Source organism: Drosophila kikkawai, chromosome 2R (assembly GCF_030179895.1).
Source record: "Drosophila kikkawai strain 14028-0561.14 chromosome 2R, DkikHiC1v2, whole genome shotgun sequence".
In the NCBI taxonomy this organism is placed as follows: Eukaryota; Metazoa; Arthropoda; class Insecta; order Diptera; family Drosophilidae; genus Drosophila; species Drosophila kikkawai.
This window is the reverse complement of record NC_091729.1, coordinates 21577697-21588622: the sequence shown is the minus strand read 5'-3', so window position 1 is coordinate 21588622 and position 10926 is coordinate 21577697. Positions and strand designations below refer to the sequence as shown.

At 43.6% G+C, this 10926-nt stretch overlaps 2 protein-coding genes across 3 annotated transcripts; both read left to right on the top strand.

The window, feature by feature from the left end:
• The first annotated feature begins 219 nt into the window (after positions 1-219).
• Positions 220-2575, top strand: Trap1 (TNF receptor associated protein 1). Its single transcript, XM_017169406.2, has 3 exons — positions 220-432; positions 488-2255; positions 2316-2575. Exons 1-3 carry the CDS (start codon positions 297-299, stop codon positions 2488-2490), a joined length of 2079 nt encoding a protein of 692 aa, XP_017024895.1. The 5' UTR covers positions 220-296; the 3' UTR covers positions 2491-2575.
• A 321-nt stretch (positions 2576-2896) lies between these two features.
• On the top strand, positions 2897-10333 carry Vha16-1 (Vacuolar H[+] ATPase 16kD subunit 1). Of its 2 annotated transcripts, none has more exons than XM_017169209.3 (4): positions 2897-3049; positions 3768-3881; positions 7677-7866; positions 7937-10333. In XM_017169209.3, exons 2-4 carry the CDS (start codon positions 3797-3799, stop codon positions 8139-8141), a joined length of 480 nt encoding a protein of 159 aa, XP_017024698.1. In that variant the 5' UTR covers positions 2897-3049; positions 3768-3796; the 3' UTR covers positions 8142-10333. The 2 variants fall into 2 exon arrangements, with proteins under 2 accessions (XP_017024698.1, XP_017024700.1); XM_017169211.3 differs by lacking the exon at positions 2897-3049 and adding an exon at positions 3531-3644.
• The last annotated feature ends 593 nt before the right edge of the window (positions 10334-10926 follow it).

The window sequence follows — 10926 nt, the reverse complement described above, 5'->3', positions numbered from 1 at the left end:
TTTTCGCATACATGAAGAAAAACAGGTTTATTTATTTTAAATGAACCCAAAATTTTAAGGAGCATGTATAAATACATATTTTTCAATATATTGTACTATAATAATAAATATCTGAGCAGGATTCAGCATCTTTCTTGTATAAACGAAATTGGTGGGGACAACAAATACCGTAAGCCGAAATGGTATGTTTCAAAGCTTCGGTAACACTAATAATCCATGTGTGCGCTGAAGTAAACTTCTAGTCGTTAAATAACATTTCCGAAAACAAAAGTTATACATAAATAGATATTTAAACCATGTCGGTCCGTGCGATGGGAGTGCTTTGTCAGGCGCGAAACCTGGCCCGCCTTGGGGGCGTGCTGAGGCAGAGCCGCCTGCCTGCAGTCGCAGCGGTCCATAATTTCGCTCCGCGATTACATCGATCGCATGCCGGTAGGTCTCTATGGATGCTCCAAGGAACTACCTTATATTTACGCTCCTTTTGCAGGCCTCTCCCTTCGTTGCTTCGCCACTGAAACCAAGGAGGCGCCGCAGGGAAAGGTGGACAAGCACGAGTTCCAAGCGGAGACGCGACAGTTGCTGGACATTGTGGCTCGCTCCCTGTACTCTGACCACGAAGTCTTTGTGCGAGAACTTATCTCCAATGCCAGCGATGCCCTGGAGAAGTTTCGCTACACCTCGCTGAGCGACAGCGGAACGGATCTAGCTGGCAAGGACCGGCCTCTGGAGATTCGCATCACCACAGACAAGCCGCTGATGCAGCTCATCATACAGGACACGGGCATTGGCATGACCAGGGAGGAGCTAGTTAGCAACTTGGGCACAATTGCGCGCAGCGGTTCGAAACACTTCTTGGAGCAAATGAAGAGCAACCAACAGGATGGCACCTCAGAGGCCTCCTCCAACATAATTGGCCAGTTTGGTGTCGGCTTCTACTCGGCCTTTATCGTGGCCAATAAAGTGGAGGTGTATACGCGGGCGGCTACGCCTGACGCAGTTGGTTTGCGTTGGTCCACTGATGGCAGCGGGACCTACGAAATCGAGGAGGTGCCGGACGTGGAGCTGGGTACAAAGATCGTGTTGCACCTGAAGACTGATTGCCGGGAGTATGCGGATGAGGATCGCATCAAGGCTGTGATTAAGAAGTACAGCAACTTTGTGGGCTCGCCCATTCTGCTGAACGGAAAGCAGGCCAACGAGATAAAGCCGCTGTGGCTGCTGGACCCGCAGAGCATCAGCCAGGAGCAGCACCACGACTTCTATCGCTTCATCAGCAACAGCTTTGATGTACCGCGTTTCACGCTGCACTACAAGGCTGACGTTCCCTTGAGCATTCATGCGCTTCTGTACTTCCCCGAGGGCAAGCCGGGCATGTTCGAAATGTCGCGAGACGGAAGCACTGGCGTCGCTCTGTACACGCGCAAGGTTCTCATCCAGTCGAAGACTGAGAACCTCCTGCCCAAGTGGCTGCGCTTTGTTAAGGGCGTGGTCGACTCTGAGGACATTCCGCTCAACCTGAGCCGCGAGCTTCTGCAGAACAGCAGTCTGATCCGGAAATTATCGAGCGTGATATCCACGCGCGTAATCCGATTCCTGCAGGAACGCGCCAAGAAGCAGCCGGAGGACTATGAGACCTTCTACCGTGATTACGGGCTCTTCCTGAAGGAGGGCATCGTCACCTCAAGTGATCCTGCCGAGAAGGAGGATATTGCCAAGCTACTGCGGTTTGACTCGTCCAAATCCGAGACGTCCAGTGGGCGCATGTCACTGGAGGAATACTATAACGCTGTTCCCGCTGACCAACAAAACATATACTACCTGGCAGCCCCTAACCGCGTCCTAGCGGAATCCTCGCCCTATTACGAGAGCCTGAAGAAGCGCAACGAACTGGTGCTGTTCTGCTACGAGCCCTATGATGAGCTTGTACTAATGCAACTGGGCAAGTTTAAAAGCAAAAATCTCGTCTCTGTGGAGAAGGAAATGCGCGAGGAGTCTAAGGAAACGACGGCAAGCACTGACTTTGGCGAGGGCAGCCTGCTGCGCTCAGAGCTCGATAAGCTGATTCCCTGGCTCGAAGAGGAACTTAAGGGACAGGTGATCAAGGTGAAGGCCACAACTCGCTTGGACACGCACCCGTGCGTTATCACCGTGGAGGAGATGGCGGCGGCTCGCCACTTCATTCGCACTCAGAGCCATCAGGTCCCAGAGCAGAACCGTTTTGCACTGCTGCAGCCGGAGCTGGAGATTAACCCAAAGTGAGTATTGTCGATCCTGGTTGCATCTTCAGCACTTAACGTCATTCTACTTTTATTCAGGCACCCCATTATCAAGAAGCTGAATAAGTTGCGCGAAAGCGACAAGGAGCTGGCCCAACTGATCACAAAGCAGCTCTTCGCCAACGCCATGGTGGGCGCTGGTTTGGCGGAGGATCCTCGCATGCTCCTGACCAACATGAACACTCTGCTGTCGCGGGCCCTGGAGAAGCACTAGTAATATTAATTTGTATAATTAGCCCGTAATGACCGTGTTGAAATAGTTGTAAACATTAAATGAACCTTTTTTTCCCAAATAGAAAGTTTGATTACGCCAAAATCGGTCGGAAAACAGAAAAATTTTTAAATTTTGTTTAATTTATTAGCAAAAATCTGTTACTCGGATATTAGTTATAAATAAATGTTTAAAAAATGCAAGAATTAACAAAAATGCAAGGGTGGAAAAAAAAATTTAAAACTGCAGATACTTTATTTATTATTATTTATTTTCTGACAGAAATTATAAATAATTTTTAGTAATTCCTAAAAATATCGATACACATGCATCGATTCTTTCAAAACCAAATCGATTATCGATCAAACAAAAATCGATAGTATCGATTTTTTTCGCAGTTCTTCTTTACTCTTCGATTTGTCATCTCTAGCCCCGTGACTTAAGTTTATAAAAGCCAATCAGAATAACTCCCTGGTGTTCAGTGCCGTATCAGCTTCAAGCTTCAAGCCAGCAGACCGAAGAGCCGCAGAGCAGCAATTGCTTTAATTAGATTTCTAATCACGTGAGTGAAGAAGAGTCAACAATAGCATAGTTAGTCGTCATGTGAGCGGAAAAGTTTTGCCTGCGGAAAACAATGCTGCTGCGACAACTCCTATTTTAACAGAGCTAAAGCCAATCAGAAGAAACATATACATACAACATTTTCTGCCACGACACACACACGCACACAACGAGGTGGTTGTGTGTGTGCGTTTTGTGAGCAGGCAAGTGCGAGCCTGCGGAAAAAAAAGTGACAAAGGGAGTCGAAAACGTTAAATAAGCAGCGTTTGCACCTGGCGGAAAAGAAAAAGAAGTTTTCAGCAAACTCCCATGTGATTGTGTGTGCGTGTGTAATTTTCCAGCCCGTGTCATTGCCAATTCGGACTTTCGTTCATGTGAGCGTTTGTCATGCGCTCACTCTCTCACGCACACAGGCACATGACACGAGCGAATACAGCAACGAGCGAGTTGGCCTCTCTCTCGCTCTCGCTGGTCTGGTGCTCAGTCACTGCCCGTCTCTTTCGATTTGCGCTCGCACTCGCAAAGAAATCGTCGTCGCAGCAGCTTGTGGTCCGCAGAACAGCGTAAAAATACCTTACATATACACCAGATATATTGTACATATAATAAAAATACTTTGTTTCAACTCGCATACATATAAACGCGCATAACATTTCGCCGTGCAAAACGCCGAGTGCAGCAGAAACGAACTAAAGTCTTGATTTTTCCATCATTTGTAGCCTAAAACAAACACAACAAACAAAGCAAAATGTCTTCTGAAGTGAGCAGCGACAACCCCATCTATGGCCCCTTCTTCGGAGTTATGGGCGCCGCCTCCGCCATCATCTTCTCGGGTAAGTTTTCCTACAGTTAAGAATGCCATGCCGTGCTGGGAAAAATCGAACATTTTGTGTGGCGTAAAGGGTGGAAGAGGAAGAGGCGCACATGTGGGTGTGCGGGTCTTTGTAGGTGGTGGTGGCGCAAAATAGCGGCTGGCAGTAGTGCGCGTGACGAGCAGAAAATCTAGCATTTAGGACTGGGAACTCTATGCTAAAACGAACTAATCCGAAATATTTACAGCATGTAGAAATTGGAAATTTTAATTACTCTTATTTTTTGCGGTGGCCAAACTAGAAATAAAATTTGCATTACTCATGTTCACATACATACAGAACCCAACGAGAGCCATTTCGCTCTCTCTCTCTCTCGGGGGCTGCGCGCTCTCGCTCTCTGTGGCATTGAGCGCGCGTGAGTGTGTGAGTGCGAGAAGAGTTACTGTTTTTATCGGAGTTTATGGAACTCGCTTTCCCTTTCCCACAACAGTCACAAGACCCACTGGCAGTGTTGCCATATACAAAAATGGTTTTTACTCTTTGGTTAGGGCAGAAAATTGATGAAACATATTATGGAAAAGCGGGACTTTACACTAGGATTTGTCTTCCCCCTTTTCGAAGCCCAATCAGCTGACGAGTGGTCTAATTTTCCAAATACTTGTAGATCCCTTGCTCGGCTTCGGTAATCACATGCCGAAATCGCCAACTGCATGATCAATTGAATTCCATTCTACATCACATGGCTGGCTGACGATCTTTTCAAACGGCTTATCGCGGCTGATAAGTGGCTTATTTACCAATTGACTTGGTCGAGATAAGATAGCGAATGCTGAACTGATGAAGCGAGTGGCGCAAGACAAAAGAGTAGCAAGCACGCGCTGCGTTTGGGGAAACTCAAGCCGACTCAACTCGCTCCCGAACGCTTTCCACCAGTTTCTGACGCAAGCCTTATGTCATGCCTTGGAACTCGTCTTGTGATTTCCACCTGCTCCCAACACCTTCCACCGTTCTGATTTGATAATCAGGAAGGTTCCGTGCCGTGTTTACCCGGCCTATTATCACCGCTCGGTGGCTGAATAGCTACCTGACTGCTTATGCAATTAGAGTCAACAGCGTAAATCAATTTTTAGCTTTTATCAACAGTAACTGCCTCCTGATCTGGCAACGCCGAACCAAGATCACATGAGCGGGCGGGCGGGCGTTCCAGCGAGTTCGAGTTTCGATTAATTGCTCTCCCTGGTTTCGCTCTCTGGCAGCTGGAAACTGCAGTTAATTTTCCGCTGACGGTAGCACTGACTCATTAGCCCACTGCGAACAATGGGCGTTGCTTTGAACGGTGGCTTATCAGCATTTTCCACTGCCCACTTGCCACTTGCCACTTAGTGCCTGGCCCACATCCTCGTGGGCTAAAAATACCCAAGAGTGCCACGAACATCCTTCACACAATGACATTCAGCTCCAGCAGCATACTCACGAACGCCACCTCCTACGCCTGCCCGCGCAATCGCAGTAGCTGGAATAGCGGTAGATATACAAAACAGAGTAGTAGCCGAAAATGTCTAGTACTAATGATGTACAAATTGAATATAAAACCCATCAATAGATACCCATCTTATTATTGTTAACCCCTCTTCAGTTCGCTCTGCTGGTTCAAAACTATTGTAGTCTCACACGAATATACAGCCAAACAAAATTTATTTGGATGCTGCTGTGAGAGCGGGCGCATGTCTGTTTTCGGTTGTATTGCATTTTAATCAATGAACTTTGACAAGCGAGTGCATACTTTGCTGGTGGGGCACCCTGTATTGAGAGTACAGGTTGGAATTATCTCTGGATTTATCTTATCTCGTATCCGTTTGTTAATGGTCCCAAAAAGATTATAAAAGCAAAAACACCTGCAGCTCTAAATCATCCATCGTGCATTCCTCTTTGACTTTAACTTGGCTCTCTCCTACCTGTTCTTTTCGTAGTTTCTCTCCCTACATGTGTTTATTCATTCTGTTCACTCAACTGTGAAGCTGCAAAATTGTTTTTGTTCTATTAGTTCGGTGCTGTGTTTTGCCTGGCTCTTGCTATCTCCCCCAATTTTATAATTATCTTCGGATGTGCTGGCAATTGTTGACTCTTATTCTTATTCTGTTTTCAACGCCCACAGAAACGTCTGCGATGCCGTCTGTCGCTTGATAAACGCATGAGTATGCGTGGGGTATTTAAAAATTCATATCAGTAGCAGCAGCACCAGTTAAAAAGCGCTGAAAGGCAATGCCATTGAGTATTTTTTAAAATTATCGGTTCATTTGAATGCAGCGCAAATACAGCTGAATATTCTTCAATGTCAAAATGTTATACAGACGTGGTTTTTGTGAGGTGTGTACACACCTGCCTGTCTGCCAGCTGATGAAGCTGCGTTGCAAGCACAAATCACTGCCACAGTCGTGGGTCGGCATATTGTACCCAACACAAGAGAGCACTGGGTCAATAGCCTAAATCCTCAACATTTCCTTTGAATTATGTGTGCATTCCCGAGTAAATTCTACAGCTACTAATTGTAATTGAACTGTAGATACAAAAGCCTATACATATGCATGCGGGTGTCTCGGAATTGCCCTCTAATATTGTAGCTGTATTTATGACGACAGCCTCGACCTCATAGATACATATCTGTGTGTTTGTTTGTGCGCCAGACGCGTGGATATCTCTTGTGGGGTATACGAAATGGCTTTCCCACTATTTTCCTCCGCTCTGTGACGTCAAATTGTTTCTAGCCGATTTAGGTCAGTTTCTAACGTCAAATTTGTTAAATATTTTCTGCATACATTTTAAGGCGGCTATAAAAAATGAGTTACTTTAGGACGGAAATACGATAATTAACATAAAGTCACATGACGGAGGGGGTTTCGCTCTCTTCGTCCGTTAACTTTGAATACACCCATATGTACGAATATGAGTTTATTAGTTGGTATGAGTGTGTGTGTGTTTTAATTCGATTTATCAATTCTCTTTCTCCCATAAAAGCACAGAGACACTCACGCTCTCCGTCATCTGAAACTGGTTTTGTACTTCAATTAATGCCTGAAAATACATACATACATATGTACATGTATATTAGGTGGTTTACCTGTTCAATTGACACAGATCAGGTGCCCCCTCTCTCTCTATCTCTCTTTCTAGTCCCATCTGCTTAGTTGTGTTGGGTAAAGTTTAGCTTGGCCTTATCAAAATTCGCCTGACTTTTCGATTTCAACTTGTCGAGAGAGCGAACATTACTCATTCCCACTCGCTGATTTCACGGAGAGTGACGGAATGCGAGTCAGCTCTCATTGACTCTCCAGCGAAGCAAATGAGTGGCACTTTTGCGGCTGCACAAGTGGCTAAAGGGGGGTGGCGGGGGGATTTTTCTTCGAACGACGTCGGTTATGGGCGATCATGTGACTGTTAACTGTTACGCCCGCCATCAGAGTTTGAGAATATGAATCGATTTTATGACAGAAACATTAGATTGCCTGGCTGAAAACCTTTTGTTTTATGTTATTTACTAATATTAACCAGAAGAATGGGCATGCCATTATTATTAAACAGAAATTCAATAACAATTAAAACTTATGTAATTGCTAAGATTAATGTTTTGGTAATGAAATTGCCTTAAATACTAGAGATCTTCAATTAAAATTTGTACTTACGGCTTATAGAAAAGAATTAACTTTTTTTTTGGTTTGGTTACCTCGTCGTTATTCATTGCATAAATGCATAAATCCACAAAATTGGATACACAATGAATATAATATTTTATTTCTATTTCTTAAATCTCTTCTACAGCTCTGGGCGCTGCTTATGGCACTGCTAAGTCTGGTACCGGTATTGCTGCCATGTCAGTGATGCGTCCTGAACTGATCATGAAATCCATCATTCCTGTGGTCATGGCGGGTATCATTGCCATTTACGGCCTGGTCGTGGCTGTGCTTATTGCCGGCTCGCTGGAAGAGCCTTCAAAGTACACACTATACAGGTAAATACATAAATGCAATCTCCTAAAAGTTTAAATTCAAATGACTTATATCTATTCTTGTTGTCTACAGAGGCTTCATTCACTTGGGAGCCGGTCTGGCGGTGGGCTTCTCTGGCCTGGCAGCCGGTTTCGCGATCGGAATCGTGGGAGACGCCGGTGTCCGTGGCACAGCACAACAGCCTAGGTTGTTCGTCGGCATGATCCTGATTCTCATCTTCGCCGAGGTGTTGGGTCTCTATGGTTTGATTGTGGCCATTTACCTGTACACGAAATAAATCAATCAATGCAAACAACACACAACAACAACAAATAGACAAACGGCGCGCCCAGCAATCAATCAACAAACAGCCACAACAACAACATCGACATCAACATCAGGAGCTGCTAGAGAGGAGCAGGTAACATTGTGTCCCCCCAACGAGCGACATTCAAGATCCAGCAGCGCGTGTGCGGTGGCAGCCCTGGTGGCGGCCGTTGTACATAGCAAGAACGACAACAACTAGTTGTTGGTCCTGCCGGGTGTTGCAGGATTCCCGCACGCGCTGGCTCTGCCCGATGGCGGTGCCTCAATTGCAACTTTTAGCTCTCACTCTTGTATTCGATATGCTGGTGCGCGTGGTTTAGCTTAGTTATTTTCCGTTCAAAATCAGTCTTTTTAAACACGAGGAAACAATTTGCAGTTAAGTTCATAAAGTTGTAATAATTATGATTTTCGCTATATATCAAGAAAACCTTCTCCCTTTACTTATTATTTTTCGCTCCACAATTTTGTGTGCTCTTTGTTATTTGTTTTTTCCATTATTATTATTAAATAATGTTTAGTGTATATGTAAAGTTCGTTAAACAAAAAAAAAAACTGTAAAGAAATCAACCAACAACAATTGTCAGAAAAACTTTGTACATTTGCATTGAGCCTGACGCGCGGCTGCAACAAATCAGATCAACAAGTTTAGCGAAAAGGGCCAAAATAACAAACAAACAAGCAAGCAGCAACCACCAACTAGCCACTTCTTCACCCCCAGCCCATTGGCATAACAACCGACGGCACTCGCCTGGCTGTTTGGGCGCGCTTTGTCCCCTACGTTTTCGGCGGGGCCGGAGTGGAAGCTCACCACAGCAGTGATCGCATGGCGGTTGTTGTGCGCGGTGGGGGTGGGTGGTGGCTGAATGCTTGGCAATACTTCAACGTCATCTGCGAAAACCAACTACATGCAATCATTCACACACACACACACACACATACAAAATGTAACTAAGTCCTATGTTTATTTTTAATTATTGTTCAATTCTAAGAATAATATATTAAAAATTAATAATAATAAATTATATATATATAATTATGATTTTTTGTGATAAGAACAAGATGGTAATACAAAACAATTACGGTATTGATATACATAATATATACAAGAATATATATATATATTTAAACGAGAACAAGAAATCATACAACAATTATACATATTAACATGAGAAAGTTGTTATAAAACGTACGAAGAAACAATACAAATCAAGTGAAAACTGAGAGGAATACTGCAAAAACAACAACCAACACACACATACACAATTTTTCCGCTGTTATTGTATAGTAAAGAAAATATTATATATATATAAAATATATATTATGTATAAAATATTAACAAGAAATTGTAGTAGCAAAATTATAAACAAACAAGAGAAATACCAACAACAACAAAGTCGTGCAAGCAGAACCCAACAAAAAAGTGTAGATGGAATGTTGCAAATGAAAACTCATACCAACAACAACAAAAACAACCGCATTAGCAGCACGAAATCTACCGGAAAAAAACTGATAAAAAAAAATTGTAAAATCCCAACAAATTAGAAGTTATAAGCAAGCAGCAAAAACGAAAACCAGATCGATATGTATAGTGGATTTAGGCAAATAACAAGATTAATTTGTTTAGGGATCAGTTCCGGATTCCATTGTCATCCCCTTGAAGCTGGCATCCTCCTCCCGCCCGTTGAACCCCGATGCATTCGTGATGCTGAGAATGCGGAGGAGCTCAACCCTGCGGGGGCGCCGACTTTGTGGGGGCGTTGGTGGCATTCGGCCTGCGCCGCCCGAACACACACAAATTGAGAGAACACAACCGAAATGCACAACAAAAAGACGACTTGTACACCCGATCTACACAATAAGGCATTTGTATATAAAAAGTGTCCTCGCTGCCAATCGCTGTCCATCCATCCATCTCTAGTCATTCCCCTTTGTCACCGCAAGACTGCAGCGCCCGTGTTGCGTTCATCTTGTGATTTGGCTTTGGGGAGTCGACAAAGGTGGGAAGGTGGGCTACAGATTCGGCACGAACTACATTGGTATTGATTCAAGAAACCCAGTTTTATGAGTAACCTTTTTGGTAAATCCATTCTTTTTGTGAAACGAAATAGAACCTTGATTGTGTAACGAATTCTTATTGTTATTTGTTTAAGATGCATGCACCCCCATAAAAGAAATATTCCTATACATCTGTGCAATCGATGACAAGGTTTTAGAAAACTGTAACTGTGTATTCGAAACAACACCTAAAGCAAGCAAAAACAACCAACAACAACAGACATTGTATGAAATAAATTGTAATTTCTAATTTCCAAAAAAAAAAAAAAATTTTCGTCGATTTGAATTTTGGGGGGAAATTGATTATTTTTCTAGCAAGGGGAACTTATTTTAAAATGGATGTAATAGCTGGCGTAGACGGATCAACGGTCCAACTTCCGTCTTCGACTTCTCAGATATAACCAGAAGGCACTGGATGAACAAATGGGATGACGAGGCACGGGGACTTTTTGGAGAAACGGAGGAAATAAGTTCAACGATTTTGTGAGATTTATTAAGCAAAAATGTAGTTTTAAAAATAATATATTTATTGTTGTAGGCAAATCAAGGCTTCAAACTTTACATTTTCAGTACAAATTCATCAATTACTCGATTTCAACTACACAGAAGGTAGTAGGGGAATTAACTTTGTTGCAAGACCGTTTACGCACCAAAGTTAAACTTTTTAGATTCTATATACCAAATTCCCAAATTCACATTTG